The 12,621-nt window shown below is 40.1% G+C and overlaps 1 protein-coding gene across 1 annotated transcript in view; it reads right to left on the bottom strand.

The window, feature by feature from the left end:
- Positions 1-12,621, bottom strand: part of LOC108700024 (steroidogenic factor 1) — a 94,554-nt gene that overhangs the window by 35,760 nt on the left and 46,173 nt on the right. Inside the window, exon 4 of the mRNA XM_018232865.2 lies at positions 2,472-2,591. Coding sequence (XP_018088354.1) covers positions 2,472-2,591 — 120 coding nt within the window. The remainder of the gene's footprint in view (positions 1-2,471; positions 2,592-12,621) is intronic.

The raw sequence follows: 12,621 nt of genomic DNA, 5'->3' as shown, positions 1-12,621 counted from the left end.
GGAAACAGTTCTAATTTTACTATACGCCACCTAAAACCTGCTGAGTTCACGTGGAAGTCAATGACAGAGGTCTCTTGAACTATTTGAAGATATTAATAGTAGTGATGAGCCAAAGTTTTGCCAAGTTTACACCCCATAGATAACATTGGGAGAAAAAAATTTGAAAAAAAATGCCGCACAAAAGTAGATTTTTTTTTATTCGGAGGAAAACTCAATTTGAATTAAATTAGAGTTTTTGGGTCTGACAATTCGATCAAATTTTAGGTGTTCAAAATTTTTCATTAGTAACATACCATTCGAGTTTTGAATAAAATCCAATTTATTAGAGTGTAAAAAATTCACATTCGACCATTGATGAACAACCCCCTATGTGTGCACTTGAAGCATCTTTGTTGTAAATCTAAACTCAAGTATTTGTAATATAACAAAAATAATACTATGTTTATGCAACATGAGTGCAATAAATATGACATGTGATGAAAAAACTTTTTGCCTATTGTTTTAATCCTGAAAAATCAATGGTTTTTGTTATTTATTGAGTTAATCAGGGCAACCAAGGAAATTGAAGATGCTCCATATTTGATCCCTTCAAGGTTTATAGTTAGATTATCAGGATACAGATAATCCAGAGTCCATCATGCAAGGGCATAATCTGTGCATTTGTAATCTAATTTTTTACCTTTAAATGACTCAACATGGAGTCATTTCAACTTCCTATTTAGCTCAAGAGATATTTTCTGATTAAAACAATAGGCAGAAAGTATGTTAAGTACCTAACTGAATTACTGATTTGTAACAGACTATATTCTTTATTTCAGGTTTTGAAGAGATGACCTCCAAATCTTACATGAAAACAGATTGTATGTTGCAACTGTAAAGGAAAATACCATTAATTTAATAATACCAGCATAGTGATTCTTTTTCTGAACTATAAATATTAGTCTGCAGAAAATGACATTTTGGTTAAATAAGCTGGTAAGAAATACAATCCTCAATCACAATTCCATATTGTGATGGCTATAAAACAGGACACTGTGCTGCAATTTGCGGGCACCAGTCAATGGCATTATGTGGTAGGGAAATGGCAAAAAGAATGATCATGAAAGTGCTCCTTCCATAAAACTGGTACACTTTTTTCCCTTGGCATGCTAAGCGGATGACTCACTTTTATGTATCGTATCTCTGTTTCTACAGAGCACTTTATTCAGTTGGGTGGCTCTAAAGTGCATGATAGATGATTTACTTGGTGTTGATTCCTTGCACATCAGCTTGCCCTTCAGTCTGAGGGCCAGATCTTTACCATCTTTAGAGTACAAGGAATTCAAAAACGACAGGTATGAGCAGAGCCGGGCCAGGCCGGCCAGGCGCCCTAGGCAACCTGGGCGGTGGCAGCACGTCTGGGAGCGCACCTGGGCGTGAGCATCTTTTGGACGAGTGCATTCGTGGATCGATGTGCATTGCCGAAATGATGTGCAAGTGGACTGTCGGCACAGAGCAGAGAGGGGACTGGACTAGGGTTAGCAGGCAGAGTATGTGCCCCCCCCAGCTTTGCGCCCTAGGAAGGTGCCTACTCTGCCTACCCCTAGTTTCAGCCCTGGATATGAGACCTATTAACAAGAATGCTTGGGACCTGGGGTTTCCAGATAACAGATTTTTCCATATTTTGGCTCGTTATACCTTAAGTCTACTGGAATATCATGTTAACATAAAAAAAAACGGCTGATTTTGCTTCCAATAGGGATTAATTATATCTTAGTTTGGATCAAGTTACTGTTTTATTATTACAAAGAAAAAATAAATAATTTTTGAAAAAAATTGAATTATTTGGATAAAATGGAGTCTATGGAACATTCTTGTAAAGTCAAAGTGATGAGGCCAATAGTGGTGTGCGGGTCGAGAAATTCTCATTTGCACCCGACCCTAATACCCACCCCCTCCCAACCTGCACCCGGCCCAGCCGCCGTTCCCCCTCTATTTATAGACCCACACCCACCCCACAGTGATATCACAAAAGGTGCGGGGGACGAGTCTATAAATGTACAGTATGTGCCAGAAGCCGGCAGTGCTAGTCGACCTAAAGATTTTGTGCACATCACTAGAAGCCAAGTTGCAAATGCTAGAATACTCAGGCCCGGATTTGCGGCAAGGCCGCATAGGCCCGGGCCTAGGGCGGCAAAAAATAGGGACGGCATGCCACCCAGCCGCATTATGGGGACGTTCGCGTCCCCATTCAACTACACCAGCTGCGCCGGCGTTTTTTGCCCGGCGCGCTGGGAAGGCGGTCTTGAGAATACTCTCACTATGTCACAAAAAATTAATCAACTTGATTGAGTAATAATGCAGTCATATATCAAAATGAAGCCTTATGTGTTTATGCACATGTAAAATGCATCGTTTTTCATTTAAATTACAGAAAAACATGATATAATGTATCCAGTAGTAGCATTTCTTATTGTGTGATTGTAAATTACCTCTTGGCCAGTTACTAGAAGGATGCTGTTCTCCTTGCAGTGTTGCATTTGCCTGTAAATATGATCGAACACCAAGAGTTCACTCCAGCAGTTCTGCAGCAAGATCATTTGGTCACTGACCTAACAGAGACGAAAACAATAAATAATAAATTACACTTTTTTAGGGTTATTAGAAAAAAACAGAGCTTGGGGCTTCATCGCAGATCGTGGGGGGCTTCATTGCTAGTGCAAAGAGCGCAATACAAAACTGAATTTCATCTCTTAAAGGAGAAGGAAAGTTTAAAACTAAGTAAACCTTATTAGAAAGGTCCACCTAAATATACCAGTCAACCCTCAAAGTAGTGCTGCTCTGAGTCCTCTGTCAAAAGAAACACTCCATCTGTTTCCTTCTATTGTGTACACATGGGCTTCTGTATCAGACTTCCTGCCTTCAGCTTAAACAGAGCATGCTCAGTTTGCTCCTCTTCCCCCCTCCCTCCCTCCTCTGCTCTAATCTGAGCCTAGAGCTATAAGTGAGCAGGGAGAGACTCAGGCAGGAATGATGTCACCCCAAGCTAATACTGCAGCTGATATCCTAAACAAACAGAGAGCTTCTAGAGCTTTTTGCTCAGGTATGGTAAAACATTGAACAGAATAAATATAGCATTCTATCTTACACTATTGCAGCTAAGCTATTGACAATAAAATGCCTCTGTAGCTTTCCTTTTCCTTCTTTATCATGTTTTTACTACTATCATATCACAATGATACACCCATTATTTAGCATTATTTACTTAACATATTACATCTGTGTGTGCACTGTCTTGTCCTGTCCCTGCACTATGCTGTCCTGTCTTGCAGGAGTTGCATATTTTTGCACTTGCACTTTTTGTCCGTTGTCTGGTACATCTATGTTGTGTGTAGCACCATGGTCCTAGAGGAACGATGTTTCGTTTAACTGTGTACTGTACAAACGTATATGGATGAAATGACAATAAACACTCTTGACTTGACTTAAGTTACCAGGAATGGCTTTTTGTCACCCCTGGTCAATTTCATGGAGGCTAGTTTCTCAACTTGTCCCATGGCAGCAGCGTCCCTGGTAAAGACAAGTAGCTTCTGTATGTCCCTGTGGACATATATACAACCAGATGCAACCTTATAACTAAGCCATTAAATCCAAATTGTAGCTTCTCTCTTGTTAGATTTTGAAACATGCTGTGTGAGAGTGGGCCCTGGTGAGCAACCAAACACAATAACTCGAAAACTTAATTTATAGTGTCCAGTCCAGTGCTAGACTTATGGCTTTTTGGCAGCTTGTAGCCCACCTTATCAGAACCTCTCTGGATTTTAATGGTAGTCCTTATAAGCCCTGTTCCCGTTTCTTGCACTGATGACACCAACAACATCTAAACTGTTGTTTGCGATTTGACTATATTTTAAGACAGTATCTAAGCTATTAAAACAGCCGTTCTGAATGCATAGTTGGCCACAGGGATATAAATGAGTATTTTTTATGTCTCAGCCTATGATTCCTAAATTGAAAGTTACATTTTATGTAACGACAATGTTATGAGTATAGCATGAGGTATGTCAATATCTTTGTTTTTAAAGGGGCTATAAAAAAAAAAATAAGCCCCTTCGTCCACAATAAATAATAAATTACAAGTTTTAATGGTGAAGGATCTGGGAAATCAAATATCAATATATAATGAAATGCTAAGAAAGAACAAGTAGCTTTGCTTTCTAGCATAGCTCTTCTGAATTTCTGTCTATATGCATCAGAGATTAAATGTATTTTAGACTTTTTTTAGATTAGTCCTCATGGTCAGATTTGGGATCATATACAAAGATGGTACACAAATGACTGCCCATACCCAGTTGAGGTAGGGGGCAGTGCAATAGTATTGTACATGCCCAAATTCCAGCACTTTGACTGTGATTTTAAAAATGATAGCGGTGCAAAAAAGCTCTGTTCATGGTGCTGTGCCATAGTTATAAAACGCCACAGAATTCCTTTCCTCATTTTTGTGCTGTTTTGTACGTTACAATGAAATAATTTCAAAGAAGTATTAAAGCAACCTTTGTCAACACAAATGTTCCACCTTGCAGCCTTGACAGCCTTGACAGATACACAAAAGCAGATTTCATACATGGGGGGGGGGGTTGTCTCAAGGATGAATTGGCATGCTCCTGTAGTCTATGACTTGCAGACAACAAAGGATGTGAAAGTTTCTAAATATACCCATTTGGGCACAATGCCTTATTAAATCACCATCACCTTAGGTCTTAAGTCTGCCTTGTTACTTATGCCTTTTGTGTGGTTCAACAGCATTATCCACTAAATGAATATTATGGATAGTGCCCCTGTGTGCTCTGGTGTGTAGAAATGTTTCACATTACACTCTTAGGACATCTTAGACAGGAAACCGCCCAATGATCTAGGTGTCATTGGACTCTCTTGCTTACCCAATCATGTGACTCAACAAACAAAGTTAGTGAAAAGATGAGTAAAAACAATTTGGAGAGTGGGCCTTTGGTCTAAGGCAGAGATGCCAAAACAGTGGCTCATGAGCAACATGTTGCTCTCCAACCCCTTGGATGTTGCTCCCAGTGGTCTTGAAGCAGGTGGCTATTTTTGAATTCCAGGCAAATTTTGGTTGCAAAAAATCCAAGCGTAATGCTAAACAGGGCCTCCTGTAGACTACCAGTCCACATAGGGCTATCTAATACCCAATCAAAGCCCTTATTTTCATGCTTGTGTTGCTCCCCAACCCCAACTTTTTACATTTGAATTTGGGTCACAGTAGTATACGCTACATAATATCTACGGATCTGTCCCACCACGTATTGCAAAGAAGATGCCACAGCATAGATCAAACTGGCAACATAAAATCTTAGACACTGTCCATATGCGCCTTTGTACCAGCACCATAGATTCTACAGTCCATGACGCAAAAAGTGTTAAATAGGACTCTACTGGAAATGGGTTTCCAGATAATAGATTCCCCTGCATAAGTGTATGCAGTAAAAATAACTTTTACTAAACACAAATTGATAACCTTTTCTGACATAACATTATTGCTGAGAAGTATGCTATGGCACAATGGTGTTCTCTATCATATTATACCCTCATAACATACAATGCACATAACCTTGTAAAGTAACAATAGAAATCTGACAACATGATAGTAGTAGTCTATATAGGCACCAAGAACAATGAACTTTGTCTCAAGAAATAGACTTCTGTCCCATAACACAAGGAATCACAAAGTATAGGATCAGCACAGTAGAACAGATTGTTTCGTTATATTCATTACTGTACAGTCCCACCAGTTATACATTGGGTACAACAAACAATGAAAAACAACAAAATGAGCAAAAAGTTGATTAATCCTATTAACAACAGAAAAAGCTAATATCCCGTGCATGTTAGTGAAATTAATTAAAGGGTTTGTTCACTTTTAAATAACTTTGAGTATGATATAGAGAGTGATATTCTGAGACAATTTACAATTGGTTTTCATTTTTTTTATTATTTTTTGAGTCATTTAGCTTTTTATTCAGCAGCTCTCCAGTTTGCAGTTTCAGCTATCTGGTTGCTAGGGTCCAAATTACCCTAGCAACCATGCACAAGTTTGAATAAGAGACTGGAATATGAATAGGAGAGGCCTGAATAGAAAGATGAGTAATAAAAAGTAACAATACATTTGTAGCCTTACAGAGCGTTTTTTTTTTTTTTTTTTAAATGGGGTTAGTGAATCAGAAGAAGAATGCAAATAACTCAAAAGATATAAAAAAGAAAAAATGAAGACCAAATGAAAAGTTGCTTAGAATTAACCATTCTATAACATACTTAAAGTTACCTTAAAGGTGAACCACCCCTTTAAGCAAGAGCACCGCACCTTGTATGTAAGGCAATTTGTTCTTAAAGTACTAGTCCAGGGAAATCCCACAATCCAAGGGTGTATATAACAAATTTTACCTTGTTATGAAATAACTCACTAAAGAAAAAGTTGGACTTGAAATAAAATGGTCTGAAATTTACTGATGTTGAGCATTTTCCCCAACATACTCCTTCTGTACACCTAATTCCTGAATTAGCGGTTGTGTATGGACATCAGTAGTTTATTCCTAGTGGATCATGTGTGCAACAGCATCCAAACCCCTCAGTCACAGAACCCAAAAACTGCTAATTCCCAGTTCTGAAATCCCATAAGAAACTGATAAGTCTCTCCCACTATTTAGTAGAAATGACCACATTTACACTAGAAAAGACACCTATGACTAAGTACCGGAGGGTATGAAACATGTGGTGGATCATCTGAGGGTCAGTATGTACCAATTTTCGTTATGCTAATTTAATAAAAACTGGTTGACTTTTTTAATCAGTGGTATACAGGATTAACTGTTTTCAAGCACATTTACACTAGGAGAAAAACACAAAGGTGTTTTTTTTACTATGTGCAGGCCAGTTATGTTGTTTGCATTTTGCACCCTGCCCTGTACATATATGTGGAAGGTCTTTCCACCCCAAGAGGAAAGCAAAGACCTGCTGCATTTGGTAGTGCCGTACCATGAGGGGGATGCACACAAGCATCTTCCTGCTCCCTAGTTGTTAGTTAGGGAGCAGCATTTAGGAGCTAGGTGCAGAATGCAGCCAAACCCCAAACACAAGTACTTTTTCACAGTAATGTAACTAGTCATTCTAGGGCACGGGTTCAGGCCGTGCAGCCCGGGCTCCCTGCCCCCCCATGCATTTTTTGCTCCAGATTCACATCAGCACAATTGTCCAGCGGGCCCTGAGGTGGTGTGGGCACGGGTACCCCCTGTAGTTCCACCACTGCTTTTTCAATTAGCACTTAGAAGAATGTTTTGGCTCCCCTTAGTGCTCTTGTACTTGTCTCTGTGGTCCCCACTAATGTACAGTTTCAAAGCAATTCATTTTTGTTTATTTATTTTCCTATAGAACTTCAACAAATCTCTATTCTATACTCAGATGACAAGAAATATATGTGAGTAAAAGTCTAGTGACCCCACTAGAAGAAGTTCAGAATTATAGAGTTTTTTTTCCATTTGGATTTCTCAAACGTTTCTGAGAAGTACTATTTGTCTGTTTTTCTTTATGTGTAGTGAATCCAAATATAAAGCAGCAATCACTTGACTTTTCACATCACATCATATGTTAAGACTCACTTTACTGTACTTGCTGCACAAGAAAAGATGCGCTAAAATACTCCATTTACAAAAGAGTTCACAGATACTAAGAGACTTAAAAGCATCTTCTGCAGAAAAGTATTTCCATTATTTTTTAGATGTAAGGAAGTTTTAAACTAAAGTGTTGGTGACTAGCCATAGGTTGGAAAGTTGTACAATGCATTTTTTGGCTATGGCAATTAATAGAACCAGGGCTGGGCCGGATCAGGCTCTATGCAACCTGGCCACCCTCACCCCTTACGTGAGCACACATGGGGGCAATTGGGGGACTCCAAGGCCAAAACTAGGGGTATGCAGACAAGAGGTATGTACTCGGCATCCCCCCAGCGTTGCACCCTAGGCTCACTTCTTTGTTCTATGGATGCTGTACCCATCCTTTGATAGGGTGCATTGGCACAAAAGATTTTCTGCCCAGACTGTTATGAATCTTGATCCAGTGAGATAGCAGCATGGTCTCTAGAAACTGCTCTCTGTGGGCCTACCCGTTGTACCAGTAGCAGGGCAAAGATAAAAACTGGCTAAACTGCCCAAAAAGAAATATTAGGATCTGGCTTGTCAACGTGTGGTTAATAATTGTCTTCATAGTGGATACTGGGGTACAGGAAGGAATTCCGTTTTAGTGAGGAATACGTCCTTTTTCAATAAAAAATACAGGTATGGGATCTGTTATCCGTCCATTTCTGCATCTTCTGCAGAAAAGTATTAAGGAAGTTTTAAACTAAAGGAGAGCTAACTAAAGGAGAGCCAATGTTGGAAAGTTGTACATTTTAGTTGCCCCACTATAGTGGTATAATGAGAGTATATTAGGTCCTTTATCTGTAATCAGGCAACAGAATTGTGTAAACTGCTTTTAATTATTTCCTATGGAAAATTCATAGCAAAGCCCACTTAAGGCTTCTCAGAAATGAGTTTCATTGGCTATCTACAGAATATATTTGGTTGCCGAGGTTCTATATGAAAGACTGCTAATCCACTGATGAACGCCAGTGATAATCCACACAAGAATGCCAATTACTATTTCATAATTAATGACCTGTTCTCTGAGAAACTTGTGATTTTGTAAATTTGCTCTGGTTTTGTGATTAAAACACTGTATCTTACTGGCAATGGGTATAGCAACACATCATTTTGTTGTTCCAATGACAGATGGACCCAGACACATTTCAGATGGATTCCTGACATTATTCAATATTGCCATTATTCAATATTTCAGCATTATGGACAGTTTGGCATATGCAATATACCTAATACAGCATTTTTTGGGCACCGTGTATTTTGTCTACAATGCAAAGTGCTCAAATTTTGCAACTGACGAGGTTATCTTGAACCCAAGGGTGTAGTTTGTGGGTAGGATCTGAGTGTACCCCTGTATGCCCATTACATATGTACTTGTCTACTGAACACAAAAATTGTGCTGTTTGGCAGAAAACCACAAAATTTCTCCAAAAATGCACTGGTGAAAAAAGGATGACAGGACAAGGGTTACTTAAGTGCCCTCCACTGCCTATGTTGCCAATTTCTTTCAAAAGGACAGCGGCTTTGCTAGTTTGACCACACCCCCCTTATCTAGACAGGGATAAGGCTTGGGAGGGTTCCAATCACATGATGGAGAAACCAAGAAGTGACTTAAAGGGCACCTTTCCCACACTCTGGTTGGGGGTAACAGCGCTAAGCCACCTGCACCGGGAGGGAGCAATATGCTAATGTTCTATGCACGACATGGCTCTCGCACCGGGATCTCCCGCCCGATGTGAGCTGGCGGGGGCAGAAAAAAAAACTACTGTTACCCCCAACCGGAATGCCAGCTATTAGCCCCCACCTTTGGCTGGGGATAATATTTTTGGGAAACGGGGCCCTTTAAGGATGTCTGCAGGGTCCACTTTTTTTTCTGGCAACACACACCATATGGATAAATTGTAGCCCAGAATCACAAAAAAGTTTGCTGCTGGCGAAACAGTGAATTTTGGCCCCAAAGGGGCAAATGGTCCCTCATTGCTAATCTCAAGTCTTTTTTTACTTAATGGCTGCTCAGCCATGTCCCAGGCCTGAACAAACCAATATGCAGCTTTCAGGCCTCCCTTTCAGACCTTGTGTATGTCTACTTTTATGGCATTTTCATTTCCTGGTGCCACTGTCTCACCTATATTAGCACATGTTCTATAGAGCTGCTCAGAACCAGTCAGCAACATGCATTAATGCTGATTTCTGTCAGGTTAGAGATTACTTTAACCTTTTACTAACCTGTCTCCTTAACTCCCATCCCACTACAATATTAAATACTGTGGCCAGAATTCTCCCCCTCTCTTCCAAGAGAGCACTGGCCCCTCCACCACTAGACCTTATCATGGCTTCTTATACTCTTCAAAGCCCTTCATTCCACTGCACCCCACTTCATCTCTTCTCTTGTGTCTGCATACATTTTTAATCTCCCCTACTCCTCTCAGAGCAACTGCTTAGTCCCCCCCCCAGCTGTATCCTACCTTATACCTTTCTCTTTTGCTGCTCCTTGCATTTGGAATCCCTGAATTCCTCTGGAGAGAATTCTCCCTTGGTCTTTTCATAACTAAGCTGAAAGAGTCACTCTTGGAGCACTCACATAACACCTGAACTGGGAACTTGCACTTAAATTGTTACCCACTGTAACCTGCAGAAAGTAATATTTGTGTCTGTATGTTCTCTCTGTATGTAAGCTCTAATGGCCAGGGACCTCCTTCCTCTTGTATCTTTAATACATAGTTCCAAATCATTAATCTTTAAATGCAACTGTGCTTTGTTTTTATTGTATTTATTATTATTGCAATAGCCCCTGTTAATTTATTGTTCTACTGTAATGCTGCAATCATAAGTAGCACTATATAAATCAAATTATATATACTGCACCTGCACTGTGGAATATGTAGGAGCTTTATAATTACATGATAATAATATATGGAGACGAGGTATGGAGGAGTCTACTTCTGGCTACTCCATATGAACTTGAGTCTGCATTGTGTGTCGCTTGAATTGTGATATTCTCTATTGCCATCTACATTTAATTGAGTTATGTATACGCCATTTCTCTAGCCTGCATAGAACAATATTCCTATAGCAAAGCACTTATATATATGGCAGAACAATGACTCTTGATGGCAAAGCCCTATATACTACATTAGGAGTAGAGATGTCGCGAACTGTTCGCCGGCGAACTTGTTCGCGCGAACATCGGGTGTTCGCGCTCGCCGGAAGTTCGCGAACGTCGCGCGACGTTCGCCATTTTGGGTTCGCCATTGTTGGCGCTTTTTTTTGCCCTCTCACCCCAGACCAGCAGGTACATGGCAGCCAATCAGGAAGCTCTCCCCTGGACCACTCCCCTTCCCTATAAAAACCGAAGCCCTGCAGCGTTTTTTCACTCTGCCTGTGTGTGCTGAAGAGATAGTGTAGGGAGAGAGCTGCTGCCTGTTAGTGATTTCAGGGACAGTTGAAAGTTTGCTGGCTAGTAATCGTTTTGATACTGCTCTGTTATTGGAGGGACAGAAGTCTGCAGGGGTTTGAGGGACATTTTAGCTTAGGTAGCTTTGCTGGCTAGTAATCTACCTTCTACTGCAGTGCTCTGTATGTAGCTGCAGTGGGCAGCTGTCCTGCTTCTGATCTCATCTGCTGACTGCTGCAATAACAGTAGTCCTTGTAAGGACTGCTTTTATTTATTTTTTTGTTGTTTTACTACTACTACTACTACTACTACTATAAGAGCCCAGTGCTATTAGTCTAGCAGTGTTGGGGAGTGGGACTGGTGTGCTAATCTGCTGCTCCTAGTAGTTCAGCAGCACCAACTTTAATTTTTTTTTTTTAATATTCATTTTTTTTTTATTTTACTTTTTTTTATTTTACTACCGCTGTAGTAGTGTATAAGTTGACCTTTTAGGCATTATTTGCCCTGTAGGCATTATTTGCACACTGTTTTCTTCAACCCGCCATCTAGCTGTGTGACCTTGTTCACATTCTGTCTAAATATCCATAATATTACCGTCTCCAGAAAAAACACCGGAGTGACTTTTTTCAAGCAGCATTCATATATTTTACGTAATCCGTATCCACCGCTGTAGTAGTGTATACGTTGACCTTGTAGGCATTATTTGCACAGTGTTTTCTTCAACCCGCCATCTAGCTGTGTGACCTTGTTCACATTCTGTCTAAATATTCATAATATTACCGTCTCCAGAAAAAACACCGGAGTGACTTTTTTCAAGCAGCCATAATATATTTTACGTAATCCGTATCCACCGCTGTAGTAGTGTATACGTTGACCTTGTAGGCATTGTTTGCCCAGTTTTTTGGCCGCAGCCACTGAAGCACAGAGGCCAGAAAAAATATGCCATATAAATGCTGAAAATAGTCATTTTTTGCCATACGTTGACTCAACGTATATGGCAAAAAATGACTATTTTCAGCATTTATATGGCATATTTTTTCTGGCAACTGTGCTTCAGTGGCTGCAACCAAAAAAACTGGGCAAACAATGTCTACAAGGTCAACGTATGGCGAAAAATGACTATTTTCAGCATTTATATGGCATATTTTTTCTGGCAACTGTGCTTCAGTGGCTGCAACCAAAAAAACTGGGCAAACAATGTCTACAAGGTCAACGTATGGCGAAAAATGACTATTTTCAGCATTTATATGGCATATTTTTTCTGGCAACTGTGCTTCAGTGGCTGCGTCCAAAAAAACTGGGCAAACAATGCCTACAAGGTCAACGTATGGCAGTTGTTTAAAGAGAACAGTAGATTACTAGCCAGCAAAGCTACCTAAGCTAAAATGTCCCTCAAATCCCTGCAGACTTCTGTCCCTCCAATACAGAGCAGTATCAAGCAGATTACTAGCCAGCAAACTTACTATCATCTGTCCCTGAAATCACTAACAGCTCTCCCCCTACACTATCTCTTCCAAGCACACACAGGCAGATTTTTCAGATACA

Source organism: Xenopus laevis, chromosome 8S (assembly GCF_017654675.1).
Source record: "Xenopus laevis strain J_2021 chromosome 8S, Xenopus_laevis_v10.1, whole genome shotgun sequence".
Taxonomy (NCBI): domain Eukaryota; kingdom Metazoa; phylum Chordata; class Amphibia; order Anura; family Pipidae; genus Xenopus; species Xenopus laevis.
The sequence above is the reverse complement of the archived record's forward strand: the minus strand, read 5'-3'. Positions and strand labels throughout refer to the sequence as shown.